Source organism: Adiantum capillus-veneris, chromosome 10 (genome assembly GCF_014529385.1).
Source record: "Adiantum capillus-veneris isolate H3 chromosome 10, ASM1452938v2, whole genome shotgun sequence".
NCBI lineage: Eukaryota > Viridiplantae > Streptophyta > Polypodiopsida > Polypodiales > Pteridaceae > Adiantum > Adiantum capillus-veneris.
In genome coordinates this window covers 114,036,805-114,053,187 of record NC_140940.1, presented here as the reverse complement: position 1 = coordinate 114,053,187, position 16,383 = coordinate 114,036,805, and the positions used below count along the sequence as shown (strand labels likewise).

Below are 16,383 nucleotides of genomic sequence, written 5' to 3'. Positions count from 1 at the left end.
GAGAGAAAGCTCTCATTCACTCCTCCATACACTCCAAAACAAGACGCGAACGCAACGGGACTACACTAGACCACCTATAGGAACCCTGCTCCCTCCCACACACAGAGGGGTGTAAGTGTTGATAAAGCTCAAACACATTATCTAGAGCCAAAATAAGCCACCTAGAACCATATCCAAGGCCCCGATACCCTATACGCGCATGTACATGTGTCCGACTGCCGACACGCAAGCACGCATATTTACAATGTACACATGTTGCACCTTTTTTTGAACTTGAAACCACTTTGCAAAGCTCCCAAATGCATGTATTTACATCTTTTTGAACATATGACCATGCATATAAATGCTACTTTTTACATGCCAAAAGTGATTTATCATCATTGCCCAACCCCAAGTAGAGCATTTATGCTCAACACTTGCATCAAACAGTGACAAGAAAACTGCAAAAGTGACCCCAAAATTCCTCCAGGATCATAGGGAAACTCATCAAGCTTCATAGCACCACCTATGTGCCCAAGACTTCCACTCACACCAAATAAGAAAGCTTTTATCTTCTTGCATGAATGCCATCCTCCACCTGGATCCCAGGAATAATCTAAATCTTCTCCAAGGTTGGCACATGCCAGGTTGTACCATACTTTGTTCCAATCAGCAGAACCCACAAATACCTCAAAATGCAACTCATAACTAGATCCCATTTGATTGACAACCATAAATCCCACATTATCTTCTTGATGTATTGATTGCTCTTCACTCCCCACGCCCAAGAGACCATCACTCCAAGCATTAACAACTCTATTCCAAATTTGAAAACACGCTTCAAAAACACTATCACCAGCATCTTCTTCTTCCAAATAAGACATTTGCCACTTGAAAAGACAAAGACATGCATACCAGGCCACATAAGACATCATTACCCAGTCTTCTTCATCATGCCAGCTAGCCCCAAGACTCGCCAATTGCCAATCAGGATCTTCAGAGATGAAGGGATAGGTCTCAAACATACATTGAAGCATGTGAAATGCATCCATAAGTTCACTATGCAAGAAAAAGGTCACTTTGACCTCCTTCTCTACCCCATCCTCAAGAAGTTTATACTTAACAACCGTAGGTCACATATTCTGACGGACATTCCTTGGAGATGGCACTAGCATCAAATCCTTGCACACATAGAACTCATCCATATAACCTTCATGACCCAATGTCTTTGAATCACAACCACTATAGGGTTGCCCAACCCCTAGCTCTGATAAAGCACATGGACCCAAGGTCACATCAACCATCATAGCATCATTATCTCCTCCGTCATCTTTGCTTGATGTGGAAACTCCCTGACCATAGCCCATCATCTCATCATCAATGCAAGCATCCATGCCATGTTGCTGCAAAGCTGCTTCCCAAAAGATACGTTGCTCTTTGTGCAAGGCTACCATATCCTTCAATGGATCTAGTGACTCTATGTCATCATCACATACATCATCGCACCAACTCTCACAAACATCAGATGTGTCACCATCATAGGTTGCCTCATCCTTGTCAATTTTAGTTTCATCATCTTCACTTTCCGTTCTAGTGCTCAAACTTTCACATTTGTCTACTGTGTCCTTGCCATTTTGCACCATTGGCATGTGTATGCTCTCCAAAATTGCTTCACATATTTCATTTGCTTCGACTTCGCGCATATGGGAATCCACACCTGTATCCAAGCTATTATCCTTGCTAGCATGAGCACCTGCAACAACTGTGACTTTATGCACATAAAGGTCATCTACACTATCCATACCACGTATTGAAAAAGGGAACTTCATGCATGTGGCAACGCATAGCTTTCTTTATTTTTGCAGTGCTATCTTCAATGATTCACGCATGGAATTCGGCTCTTTCTCTTGCACTTTCACTTCAAGGATTGGTCGTAACAAACTCATGAATACCTGTATTCTTTGGCTATTTGTAAATGCGGAATAAAATTCCTCTTTAGACATGGCTTCCACATGCAATAGAGCATCTTTCCACACTCTCCAAGCATCATCAAATCTTGACCAAAAACCTGCAATAGACTCGTGCTCTTGCACAAACAAACTAGTGACATGTTTCCATCCATCTTGGTGAGGGATCACCTTCTTAAACCGCTTCAAAAAGCATCTCTTAAGAATGTACAAATTTGCCTTCTCATCTTGTGAGATAAGCCCTCGTACCATTCTCTTGCATTACCTCTGACCACTAGATTGATACCTGCAAACTTTTGCGCCTCACTTGGAACTGCACGGCATAAACATGTCAAGTCGAACTCATATGATGCAAGCCAATCGTCTGCATCCTCAGAACCTGTGAAAATTGATGGTTGGAATGGCACCACCATCATGAAATTGCCTTCAACATCGAAAATTTGTGTACATCACCTCTCAAAATCCAAATTCTGGGTGCACAACCGGCAATTTTCGCTCCCCAGCGGGATCGCCAAAGGATGATGGAGCAAAAGACGCCGTGCGCACACTCACACACCCAGACAAATCAACACCACACAAGGAATTTACTTGAATTCCAACCCACACACACCACCACTCAAAATCTCCCTGAAAACTCTACCCACAAGCTCAATTCAAACTCCAAACGCCTCGACCTACAAGCCCTTGCCTGCCCGAAGACACTACAAGGTGAGTCGAGATGATCAACACTTGAAATCACGCTTGATGGTGACCAAAATACACAAGAAAAACCCAAAAACTCCAGCCACAAATGACCACTCTCAAACCATTGCAAAAGCTTCACCAAACTCCACTCTGTTGGACTCTTTGAAGTAGCGCCAACCCTAATGGCACCGATACAGGGTCACATAGTCTTGCAAAAAGCCACGCCTTCTTCCCTCAATTCCTTGCACACACACATACATGGAAACCTCAGAACTCCCATAGACTCTCCCAAGTGCAAAATTGAAGAGAGAAAGCTCTCATTCACTCCTCCACACACTCCAAAACAGGACGCGAACGCAACGGAACTGCACTAGACCACCTGTAGGAACCCTGCTCCCTCCCACACACAGAGGGGTGTAAGTGTTGATATTGCTCTTCCAAAGTCCTCCCTCATCCTGGACCATCACGACACCGTGAGTGATGTGGCAATTTGAAGCCATTTCATACCTTTTCTGGCCCAGTTTCGCCCAATTTTGACCCCTAGCGGACATTTTTCGCAGGAAAAACGCCAAACGGACTCCAAAATTCATCAAATTTTGCACGCGTGATCCCCGATACCCAAAGCACATTTCCACATCCCCACATTCCATTTTTGACCACTTCTAGGGCGATGCACGTATCATCACAGATCAGGGGCCGCGAATAGACAGTTATCGCATGTGTCAAACTTCTCGAGCGGGATGAGAGTACCCACACTTGTCAATTGCATTATTTACATTCTAGAAAGCTCAAACACATTATCTAGAGCCAAAATAAGCCACCTAGAACCATATCCAAGGCCCCGATACCCTATACGCGCATGTACATGTGTCCGACTGCCGACACGCAAGCACGCATATTTACAATGTACACATGTTGCACCTTTTTTTGAACTTGAAACCACTTTGCAAAGCTCCCAAATGCATGTATTTACATCTTTTTGAACATATGACCATGCATATAAATGCTACTTTTTACATGCCAAAAGTGATTTATCATCATTGCCCAACCCCAAGTAGAGCATTTATGCTCAACACTTGCATCAAACAGTGACAAGAAAACTGCAAAAGTGACCCCAAAATTCCTCCAGGATCATAGGGAAACTCATCAAGCTTCATAGCACCACCTATGTGCCCAAGACTTCCACTCACACCAAATTAGAAAGCTTTTATCTTCTTGCATGAATTCCATCCTCCACCTGGATCCCAGGAATAATCTAAATCTTCTCCAAGGTTGGCACATGCCAGGTTGTACCATACTTTGTTCCAATCAGCAGAACCCACAAATACCTCAAAATGCAACTCATAACTAGATCCCATTTGATTGACAACCATAAATCCCACATTATCTTCTTGATGTATTGATTGCTCTTCACTCCCCACGCCCAAGAGACCATCACTCCAAGCATTAACAACTCCATTCCAAAATTGAAAACACGCTTCAAAAACACTATCACCAGCATCTTCTTCTTCCAGATAAGACATTTGCCACTTGAAAAGACAAAGACATGCATACCAGGCCACATAAGACATCATTACCCAGTCTTCATCATGCCAACTAGCCCCAAGACTCGTTGATTGCCAATCAGGATCTTCTGAGATGAAGGGATAGGGCTCAAACATACATTGAAGCATGTGAAATGCATCCATAAGATCACTATGCAAGCAAAAGGTCACTTTGACCTCCTTGTCTACCCCATCCTCAAGAAGTTTATACTTAACAATCGTAGGTCACATATTCTGACGGACATCCCTTGGAGATGGCACTAGCATCAAATCCTTGCACACATAGAAACTCATCCATATAACCTTCATGACCCAATGTCTTTGCATCACAACCACTATAGGGTTGCCCAACCCCTAGCTCTGATAAAGCACATGGACCCAAGGTCACATCAACCATCATAGCATCATTATCTCCTCCGTCATCTTTGCTTGATGTGGAAACTCCCTAACCATAGCCCATCATCTCATCATCAATGCAAGCATCCATGCCATGTTGCTGCAAAGCTGCTTCCCAAAAGATACGTTGCTCTTTGTGTAAGGCTACCATATCCTTCAATGGATCTAGTGACTCTATGTCATCATCACATACATCATCGCACCAACTCTCACAAACATCAGATGTGTCACCATCATAGGTTGCCTCATCCTTGTCAATCTTAGTTTCATCATCTTCACTTTCTGTGCTAGTGCTCAAACTTTCACATTTGTCTACTGTGTCCTTGCCATTTTGCACCATTGGCATGTGTATGCTCTCCAAAATTGCTTCACATATTTCATTTGCATCGACTTTGCGCATATGGGAATCCACACCTGTATCCAAGCTATTATCCTTGCTAGCATGAGCACCTGCAACAACTGTGACTTTATGCACATAAAGGTCATCTACACTATCCATACCACGTATTGAAAAAGGGAACTTCATGCCTGTGGCAACGCATAGCTTTCTTTCTTTTTGCAGTGCTATCGTCAATGCTTCACGCATGGAATTCGGCTCTTTCTCTTGCACTTTCACTTCAAGGATTGGTCGTAACAAACTCGTGAATACCTGTATTCTTTGGCTATTTGTAAATGCGGAATAAAATTCCTCTTTAGACATGGCTTCCACATGCAATAGAGCATCTTTCCACACTCTCCAAGCATCATCAAATCTTGACCAAAAACCTGCAATAGACTCGTGCTCTTGCACAAACAAACTAGTGACATGTTTCCATCCATCTTGGTGAGGGATCACCTTCTTAAACCGCTTCAAAAAGCATCTCTTAAGAATGTACAAATTTGCCTTCTCATCTTGTGAGATAAGCCCTCGTACCATTCTCTTGCATTACCTCTGACCACTAGATTGATACCTGCAAACTTTTGCGCCTCACTGGAAACTGCATGGCATAAACATGTCAAGTCGAACTCATATGATGCACGCCAATCGTCTGCATCCTCAGAACCGGTGAAAATTGATGGTTGGAATGGCACCACCATCATGAAACTGCCTTCAACATCCAAAATTTGTGTACATCACTGCTCAAATCCAAATTCAGGGGTGCACAACCGCAATTTTCGCTCCCAACGGGACCGCCAAAGATGATGGAGAGCAAAAGACGTCGGCGCACCTCAACACACCCAGACAACTCAACACCACACAAGGAATTTACTCGAATTCCAACCCACACACACCACCACTCAAAATCTCCCTGAAAACTCTACCCACAAGCTCAATTCAAACTCCAAACGCCTCGACCTACAAGCCCTTGCCTGCCCGAAGACACTACAACGTGAGTCGAGGTGATCAACACTTGAAATCACGCTTGATGGTGACCAAAATATACAAATAAACCATAAAAAACCCAAAAAATCCAGCCACAAATGACCACTCTCAAACCATTGCAAAAGCTTCACCAAACTCCACTCTGTTGGACTCTTTGAAGTAGCGCCAACCCTAATGGCACCGATACAGGGTCACATAGTCTTGCAGAAAGCCGCACCTTCTTCCCTCAATTCCTTGCACACACACACATACATGGAAACCTCAGAACTCCCATAGACTCTCCCAAGTGCAAAATTGAAGAGAGAAAGCTCTCATTCACTCCTCCACACAATCAAAAACAGGACGCGAACGCAACGGGACTGCACTAGACCACCTGTAGGAACCCTGCTCCCACCCACACACAGAGGGGTGTAAGTGTTGATATTGCTCTTCCAACGTCCTCCCTCAGCCTGGACCATCAGATCACCGTGAGTGATGTGGCAATTTGAAGCCATTTCACACCTTTCTTGACCATTTTTTGACCTTTTTTGGCCCAGTTTTGACCCCTCGCAGGCATTTTTCGCAGGAAAAACCCCAAACGGCCTCCAAAATTCAAAAAATTTTGCACGCTTGATCCTCGATACCCAAAGCACATTTCCACATCCCCACATTCCATTTTTACCACTTCTAGGGCGATGCACGTATCACCGCAGATCAGTCTCCGCAAATAGACAGTTACCGCATGTGTCAAACTTCTCGAGCGGGATGAGAGTACCCACACTTGTCACTTGCATTATTTACATTCTAGAAAGCTCAAACACATTATCTAGAGCCAAAATAAGCCACCTAGAACCATATCCAAGGCCCCGATACCCTATACGAGCATGTACATGTGTCCGACTGCCGACACGCAAGCACTCATATTTACAATGTGCACACGTTGCACCTTTTTTGAACTTGAAACCACTTTGCAAAGCTCCGAAATGCATGTATTTATATCTTTTTGAACATATGACCATGCATATAAATGCTACTTTGTACATGCCAAAAGTGATTTATCACCGACTTTGTACCGATGGCCTTTTTTCCACGAGGAAAATCACATAAAGTCCCTGTGTTGTTTTCTATAAGTGCATTCTATTTTGATTGCATGGCAGCCAATCCAATTTTTTGAATTTTGTGGTTCATCAAAAGATAGAGGTTCCTCAACATCACATAAACTAGACAAAGCCAAGGCATAACAATTTAGTGCATAGATGCATGACAAGAACCTGAATGCGTACAACTAGACAAAGGTTCATCCAATTTATTGTCACACAAAGTATGCACCAGCCATTTTGCCTATGCAGTATTGCTTGCAATGGAAATGGAGCCAAAATGAGCTCGAATCAAAAATTTGAGCAAACCCAAAAGCTCACAGAAATTGGTGAAAGTGAGTTGGTGTGTGATGGAGCTATTGACGACTAAGCCCGAGAGGAGACAACCTACTCTGATACCAATTGTTGGAATTAGGGTTGCAAGAAAACATACAGAGCTTGGAGAAGACAATAGAAGCTCAAGGCACATAGTAGAGAGTATATTACTTAGAGTGCAATGGAAAGATAAGATAGCCCTAGAGTGATGGGCATATATACAATGCACAGGGGAAAAACCCCCTAGTGAGGGAAAAAATGCCCCAACAATCCTAATATTAGGAAGAGGTTGAGGAGGCCCTCTTTATTTGCCATGAGATCTTGGAGGTGATTAACATTTTGACGAATAGGTGCATGCCATGTGTTAAAGAATGGTGGGTGTGTAAGAGAGGTGTAAGAATGGTCAAAGGATGCAATTTTTCCCCCAAAAAAGGAGGGGACAATTGTATGATTTTTGACCTTACAAAACTCCTACTTATGATCTCCAATTTCAGCAAAGATTATAGATCTATAATCTACACATCGAGCTCTTTCCATAGATATGTTATATGATATAGTTTTGCTCGCTAGATTTTGAATTTTGTTTTGGGGGGGAATTTTGAATTCAAATAAACTAGGCATTTTGCCTATTTGAATTCAGAAATTGTCCTTTGATTTCTTTCTTAATACTAGAGCTTTGACTCCCTTAAACTGCCAAATAAAGAGGCCCTCCTACACCCCATCACTACCACATGTTCCGTAGACTTTGGAGTCAGTTTTTCCACCACAAGAATTAATCCTTGTTGCTTAGCAAATTCTTTATCAAAATGAAACAAGTGGTCGTCCCTCTATGCAATAGAGCTTTCAACTCCACTTGATCCTCTATGCAATGGAGCTTTCACCTCCACTTGATCTTCTCTTACACAAATCCCTTTTTCAATACGATGAAATTAGATGTTGCATTAGTAGGTAGGAAAGACCTTGTTGAGTCTTAGTTTGGATGTGGTCCCCAACCGCGCACAATCTCTACTAAGGTGCCATGTTTCCCGAACTTGATGGAGTTTGTAATGTTCTATATATTAGGTTTTCTTTTGTTTGGACAGATTTGAGCAATATGTCTAGGCGCCCCACAATACATGCATAGCTATTTACTCTTCTTTGTTGCTTGGGGGTCACAATGCCATATGCAATGTAGTAGAGAATGGCCAAGTATAAAAAGGTCCTAAAGTTGAATGTAAAATCATCCAAGTTTGTTCCTTGAGTACATTGCTCTATTTTATGAACTTGTGATCACCTTGTCCATACTCAAGATCATGTTTATGAGCCCATCTTGGGACCTTATTTTGTTAATGCTGTTTATGCATAGGAACTCACACATGCATCATGCCAAGCACTAGGTTGCACCCACCGTCTTAGCTCTAGAAGATCTTTGTGTTTTAACATGGTATCAGGGCCATGGTGTGTTAGCTAAGGTTCATTATTTTTTAATTCATTAGATTAATTTCAAGGTGTATTAACTAGTTTTTAGTCACTCTAAGGGTGGATATGCTCTTTGTGAGCTACTTTTCACACTATGGTGATTAGAGACTAGTTGATATGTGATAAGATGTGTTTATCTCGTGCGAAGGCTCTCGCATCGGGTGTTGGAAGGATAGCTTGCAGATGAAAAACCATTGATCTCCAGCTTCTTCTATTATGGCCTCCTGCCTCAACAGTGAAAAGGACCTGCAGCTCGTGCAGTTGCCAAGTGCTCAGCCTGTAACCGTAGCAACTCAGCCTCTTGTTGCTACTGCATCCACCCATAAGGGATGAGATGCCCATCCTTATCTGTCACCTTTGATCGTTATTGGCTGAGTGTAATCAACAGTCAGTATTTTTTATAAATCCCTTCACTGTGGATGTCGTCCCTAGCTAGTGCACAAGAAGATTTAGAAATTTTCTCTTGTAGAAAAACGAAGTCTTTCCAGTGTTTTTCATACAATGCATAACACCATGAGCTTCTGCTTGAGAGGCACCGCATACCTAGCTAGGTACGATTTGGGGGCAGGGGACCACTGGCCCCCCCACCTGGCCAGCGGTCCCCTGCCCCCAATCGTACCTAGCTAGGTATGTGGTGCCTCCCTCACAGAAGCTCATGATGTTGAAGTAAGTCACAATGTGGGAATTATTGTGAGAATTTGTCCAAAACTTCTTGTGGTGTAGCGTTCTTCTTCTTTGAAACACTGATAAGGTTTCTTGTTGCAATAGCATCGGCAATCAACCCACCATCACATCCGCTATCACTACTCCAAACCACTAACATAGAGTGTTGTCCTTAGGTTAGGTCCTGCTATGCATGTCATCAGCATCTTGAGGGATGGCCCTCCTCGTGGAGGCATCGAAGCACAAAATATGTACGCGTTCAGCAGCTTCCACAAGAGCAGAAATTAATGTCTTCTAATGGCCCAAGAATGCATGAACTAGAAGCGAAAATCTCTACCATGGATTGCTCTAGTACCTAATCCACTTCACACTACGTAACCGGGCTCTAGTGCTTGGCTTCAAAAAACCTCACGATGGTTGCAATCCAATTATACGGCCGCCTCAAGCGCTGTCCACAATTTGCACATACATAGGCGGTTATCCATAAGGACCCACATCCCTTTTACATTCTCTACCTGCAGAATAAACATATTGCACACAGAAATTGGAGCATAGAAGCTCTTGCTCCTCAGTGTTGGCACCAAAATGATGTTAGCATGCAAACAAGAAGGAAAATGAATGGCTCTATAGCCTTTCACGAGCCACACCATTGGAAGGAAGAACTATTACACGGCCGAAAACACCTGTGTGGTAAACACCTGTAGAGATTTATGAAAAATCCTTCAAGGATGGAACACACTCAAAACTAGGAGAAGTAAGGGACATCATGACAAAGATCGTCTTGTGGAGATGTCCTTAGAGTATCCATAGACAAAAAACAGATAAAGGATGAAAGAGTTATGGCCGCTCGAAGTCGGGGGTGCACTCTTTATTGCTAAAAAATGAGCTCTCTGAAAGTTGTGCAGGTTTTGCAGCTATTAAAATGGGGGACTTTATTATCTTTTATCCCCAAGATTTCTCTCTCTCTTCTTAGCTGACAAGGGTCTCTCCTCAGGCATCTTTTATTTGGCTCCTTTTAGGCCTTTTTTGACCAAGGAATGGGGTGGGGACAAGTAGACGATGACCAAAATAAGTGGTCAGGTAGTGCGAACTCCCAAAATGCGCCATCTCCCTCCCCATGAGCCCACGAGCCCCCATAGCCAAGCCTTGAGAGAGCTCCTTTCCCTTTGATACACTTATAGTGGGCATCTAATGTGCCCTATATACCCCCCACTTTCCCTTTTCCTCTTCTCATGTGGGATAATCTCCCCACCACATGGCAACCTCCTCCTTATTCCTCCCAAGCCCAAAACATTCCAGCTTTCTACAAAAGCATAAGAGGACTTCTCAGACAATTTTCCCCGAGGCATAACTTGCTGCTCCGGCCACCGAATGACGCACCGTAACATATGCATGAAGCCCATCACCTCGGCTATCTCTAAAAATGTAAAACTTCGGCACTTCTAATCTTAGACCCCCAAGTTGGCCCAGTTTCCCTTGTTGCATGCACCCGCAATCACCTTCTAAGTTGAGACAGCCCGCTTTGGATGCTCATAACTCATGATGTACACGTCCAATTCACGAGCTATAAAGCATGGCTGAAAATACTTATTAAAAACCATGTTTTGGGACTTGAACAACCCAAAACATCAGCACCCAAGCTTGGCAAAATCACACCTATGTACATGAATTTTTACAGGGCCACTTCTAAAACTTGCATGGTTATGTACACATATATACATGAGGCTAGTGGGCAAGCTTTTTGGCATCACTAGTGACTTTATGCTCATCCAAAAAATGCCTGAGAACGTTATTATTTTTTCTTCTCAACTGCTGGTCGCTACCTTTTCTACTTGCTGCATCAACTGTCATTTGCACCTTCGACATTGTGCTGCTATCCATCAACTTTGCCCTGCCTCAAGAGCACCATCATCTCAACCTACAGCTTGTGGGATTTGCAAGATATCCGTTAATTTTCATCTTGATCATCCTCATCAGCCCATTTGTTCCACTATTTTAGCTCTTGAGCGCCCCCGCATAGTACACCCACACACAGTGAATTTAATGCCCTCCATAGAGCATCTTCAACATAGGATATAACCCTGTGAAACTGGTGCCATTATCACCATTACTTCTTCTCTTGGCTTGTGCTGCCCACACCCATTCCAAGCCGCACACAAGGCCACTGATAACACTTCAAATTACTTTCTAGCTTAACCAATATATCCTCGCTACACCTTTGGCAAATTAGATCTTCATGCAATATTGTATTACAAGCCCTATTCCATTAATTCTCCATCACCTGCAAATAGCTCAGTACTCACCCGGGTCCCGATGGCCTGCTATCTCTTTCAAACACACACACACACAAGCTACATTAGTGCACACCTCTAGCCACATTTTCCATCTATTCCATTCAATTGCCATGCACCAATTCTCTCCACAGGCCTGGAGCACATTACTTAATTGTCTGCAAAAAAATCAGCCCCAAGTTTCCAACACATTGTTGACGGCACGCATCTCCATGACACTTTCTCACACTGGCGCTCCACTAGCACAATGTCGACAGTCAACTTCTCGAAAGCTCAAGCCACGGACCCGATCCAGTCTTTTGGGCCTTGACATCCGCTCTCTACAAGCTCATACTTGCATCACTTCTCGACCTCGACCCCACCATCCATCGCCATCCACTATGCAGCCAAGTCTGCCTACCTAAGCAAGGCTTCCCACGGTATTTCACATTTCAACCCAAGCTCAACTTCTTAAGCCCATGGTTTCAAAGCCTCCAAATCACATAAGGATATTCTCCCATGGCCCAACTTGATGCAGCCCATTGTTCACACGACTCCAAGGTCTTATTTTCACAAGTTTTGAGTCTTCTATGAATTTGTCCCACGAGCTCTATGCTCTCCAAAGCTCCAAGCCAAAAAAGCACATTCAAGGACACTAATGCTATGTATGAAATATTTGTGTTTAAAAGCACCTTGTACATGAGGTTTAGACACTACCTATACACCAAGTATACAGTAAGACCACCCGTCAACATGAGCACACATGAAATGCGCACCACATTTGCTATGTATGTGTGTTTTACAGTTCGCTTCCACCCCTCCTAGATGGCGTACTTTGGGACGACTGTGTGCATGGGTTGAACAATCGTGTCTATGCAAAGCCTTGGTTGGCTCTACCATGCTTCGAAGATCAATGCAATTCAAACCATTATGTTGTGCAAGAGTTGGGTCTTAAGTAATTAACTCAAGGGTTTCTATGGTCGAGGTTTTTGGTTGCTGTTTCCAAAAGAGAAAATCTTGTAGCTTGTGTGCTCTTTGCTTTATTGTACCGTCAGGATGCTTTGGCACACTGATTTCAATTGTCAGTATCAATGATGACGGTTGTTGAGCTTTAACTCACCATTTGTATCTTGGTTTTTCTTCGATGAATTGTTGTGGTTGAGTGTTTTGAGTTTTAACTCTCCATTGTTTTATCGGCTGTACAATTTGCGGAGAAGATAAGTGCTCCTTTTTCCTCCAAATCCATCTTGTGTTAGGTTCCCTGCTCAAAGATGCTCTTCTTTGTTTTTTAAACTTTGGAGCCTTCTCTGGTACAGTAGATGATGCTTTGGGTACCCAAATTTGAAACAGCTTGTCCTTGAGTTGTGCTTTTGGTACCCATATATGCCTGACTCCTTGCATGCTACTTGTAGCATTTGCTTGTCTATAGGATGGAAAAGACTGATTGCTTCGTGGTTTATTTTGCTGGTAACCATTTTTGCATTCCTCTTTGCTTGGTGCAATTGGAACAATGATTTGTCTGCCTTTAGGTGATAGCTTGAGTTGATGAATGGAGAGAAAGCTGAAGATGACCAAAATTGATTCCATATGCCTCCACGAGCAAAATTGACGCGAACAGAAAGCTGTCCGAGCAGGACTACACGTAGAGAAGGCTAGTCGGAGAAAAAAAACTGCATCCAAAAGCATCAAGAAGCCACAACGACCCAAAACCTGAAAATTTCTGATGTTTGGCTGAACTTATTTTAAGTTTTTACATGAGTTTAAGTTATAGACAAGGCTCACTTCAAAAAACTCACTCACGGGCACTTACAGTAGCCCGACAGCTGACACTAGACTAGCGACTTGCAGTGCATGTGCATGTGCTTGCTAAAGCAAGATAAAAACCTCACAAAACCAAAGCTCACACACCCTTTTGACATCGGGCGTCATGTTCCTATGTACAAATTTACAAAAAACGGGGTGTCAGAAATGCACCCAACATAGTTTGCCAACCCCCCAGTCTGCTAGAGCATTCATGCTCAGCAGTAGCATAAGCATATTGTCCACCGGGATCAAAGGGCCATACAACATAAGCACAAAATGCATGAAGAAACACTAGACATATCAATTTTCCCACTCCCAATATCAAATCATAAACCATATGTAGAATCCAAATCCTATTTAGGCATAAAGTACTCTCAACAAATACAACAGAGAAAGACCCTTTGATTATTATAGCATGCAAGAAATCCTTTAACATCTCATCCAAAAAGTCTTCAACTTTTATCTCAACCATTTTTATATCCTCATGCATATCCATCTCATTCTCCCCACTCTTCATGAAGCTTCTATCCAATTCAACCGTATAATGCTTGATAGATAAGCCATCTTTTACACATAGCTTCCTATCCTCAGCATAAGGATCAAGCAAGGAATCGTCAACCATCTCCACATGAGGCATAGAAAGAGCATCTTCATTAATTTCCATATCCACTAACTCCTCAATATTCTCTTTATCAATCAAGGGATGGCCACATACATCACTACAAATGCAATCACAAGAGTTCTCATGGACAATCTCCTCATTAGCAAGGTCCACTACATGCTCAATAGCTTCATCATTTATTGAAAAAGACTCAACAATAGTATGCATTTGAGAGAGCTCTTCATTCACATCATTCACTTCCATATGAGTATCCTCATTGACTTGAAAATCATTCTCAACTACTTCACATAAAGGAGAGGGATACTCAACATCCACTTTTGTATCAGCCACATGCTCATCTTTCACATTGGACACATCAACAATGGCATCTACAACTTGATTCTCATCATGATCCTTCTTTAAGACTTCACTAATTGCATCCTTTTCCTTCTCATTAAATTTTAGAAACATCATCTTTCGCATATGAAACACCATTGAGAGGCATAAACAGTAAGGATGGCATCATATGTACATTCTTCTCAATATCTTTCTCCTCATTAAATGCTGTTTGATCTTTCCCAAGGGAACCATCATGATCAGATATTACATTAGATGCTTTCTTTGTATCCACATCAATCCATATAGTAACATTTGGCTCCATATCACCTTCCAATCCAAACTGCCTCACTCTCTCTAGCTTCCGATTCCTTATGCTTTGCAACCTTTAGTGCATCATCAAATGTAAGTGGCCTTTGAAGCTCAATGTTTAACTTCAACTCATCCCTCAAATTTTGCATAAACATACACTTCTTAAGCATAAGAGGAGGAACATTGCTGCCCAAAGCAATACACCATCTATTCCATAAATCATTAAATTGCTTCACAAAGGCATCTACACTTTGATTATCATCCTGTATAAGCCCTTCAATGGAGTGCCATACATCCGTTGGGTCCTCTACCTTCTTGAAATTCTCAATAAAATCCTTCTTTAATGCATCATAAGTCATCACCAATGGAGGTTGAGATGATTTCAACCAAAACTCATACTCATCATACCATATTCTTGCATCCTCTTTCAAGCAAAAGAACAAAATCTTGAGCATAATCATTGGATCTTCCTTGTTTGCATTCAAACAAGCAAACTCCATCTTCTCAATGAATGCATCAGCATCCTCACCTACACGACCATAGAACCTTGGAAACTCTGTCACCATAGCCATCAGAGATGGAAATTGAAGGTCACTTGAAGAAGATCCTAAACACTGTTGGGAAACAAGCAAACTGAAACACCTCTATAGCGATGTCACCCAAGAGCGTTGAAAGAGAACTACAAGACACCAAAAGCTTTGCAAAATCCCTTTGAAACACCACAAGCCCGATAGGAGGAGACCCTTGGGAATTTACTAGCCGTCACCCACCCAAGAGACTATGGGACATAGGAGCAAAACCCTTTCAAAGCACGGATTTACAGCACACGCCGACCAATGCATATGAAGACAAGAGCCTCCCCTTTCACAATCCAACATCATAAACTCACAACTTCAACATCAATTCCACTATTCATAGATACATGCCCTCCGAATCTGTGTACACACAATTTGCCACTAGGCTGCCATAGCCATAACCCTGTAGAGAACTAGTCGTAACCTGATGAGCACAACTCAAATTGGGGCATTTTAAAGATTGAGTGAAAGCTTGAAAAATGAATGGCGAGAAAGCTGAAGATGACCAAAATTGAGCTGTCACTAGACTAGCGACTTGCAGTGCATGTACATGTGCTTGGTAAAGCAAGATAAAAACCTCGCAAAACCAAAGCCCACACACCATTTTGACATCGGGCGTCATGTTCCTATGTACAAATTTACAAAAAACGGGGTGTCAGAAATGCACCCAACAACGCATTTGACCACTCCTAGCGTTTTAGCTAGCAGTAGTTACAAGTAGTTACCGTAATTGGCTCACTGCATGAATTCCACACCATTTAATTGTAGCTCATATTTGGCCCACTGGGTTTCACCCGTGGTAGACAGTTTCTTCAAGATGAGTTGTACGGGGAGAGGAGGAAGGTCCTCTACCCGCCTTCCAAAACAACAAGAACAGTAGCCAAACCACTCCTCTCTAGGGCATGTGAACCTCCTTATTACCTCCGCTTTGTTGTTTTCAAAGTGAACTAGCAGCACTTGCATGCGTGCTACAAATCAATAGGCAATCTTCTGCCACTTTACTTTGGAATATCTTCGTTCTGGCAGCCTAGGTACGATTTT

General features: G+C 42.6%; 1 protein-coding gene and 1 pseudogene across 1 annotated transcript; both read right to left on the bottom strand.

The window, feature by feature from the left end:
• Positions 1 to 1,112: 1,112 nt before the first annotated feature.
• On the bottom strand, positions 1,113 to 1,868 carry LOC147449479 (uncharacterized; annotated as a pseudogene).
• A 2,751-nt stretch (positions 1,869 to 4,619) lies between these two features.
• Positions 4,620 to 5,156, bottom strand: LOC147449478 (uncharacterized). Its single transcript, XM_086521578.1, has one exon. It carries the CDS (start codon positions 5,154 to 5,156, stop codon positions 4,620 to 4,622), a length of 537 nt encoding a protein of 178 aa, XP_086377704.1.
• Between the last annotated feature and the right edge of the window lie 11,227 nt (positions 5,157 to 16,383).

What these genes read in the sequence shown, in the direction of transcription:
- LOC147449478 (XM_086521578.1), bottom strand. Translation starts at nt 5,156, where the DNA reads ATGCGTGAAGCATTGACGATAGCACTGCAAAAAGAAAGAAAGCTATGC.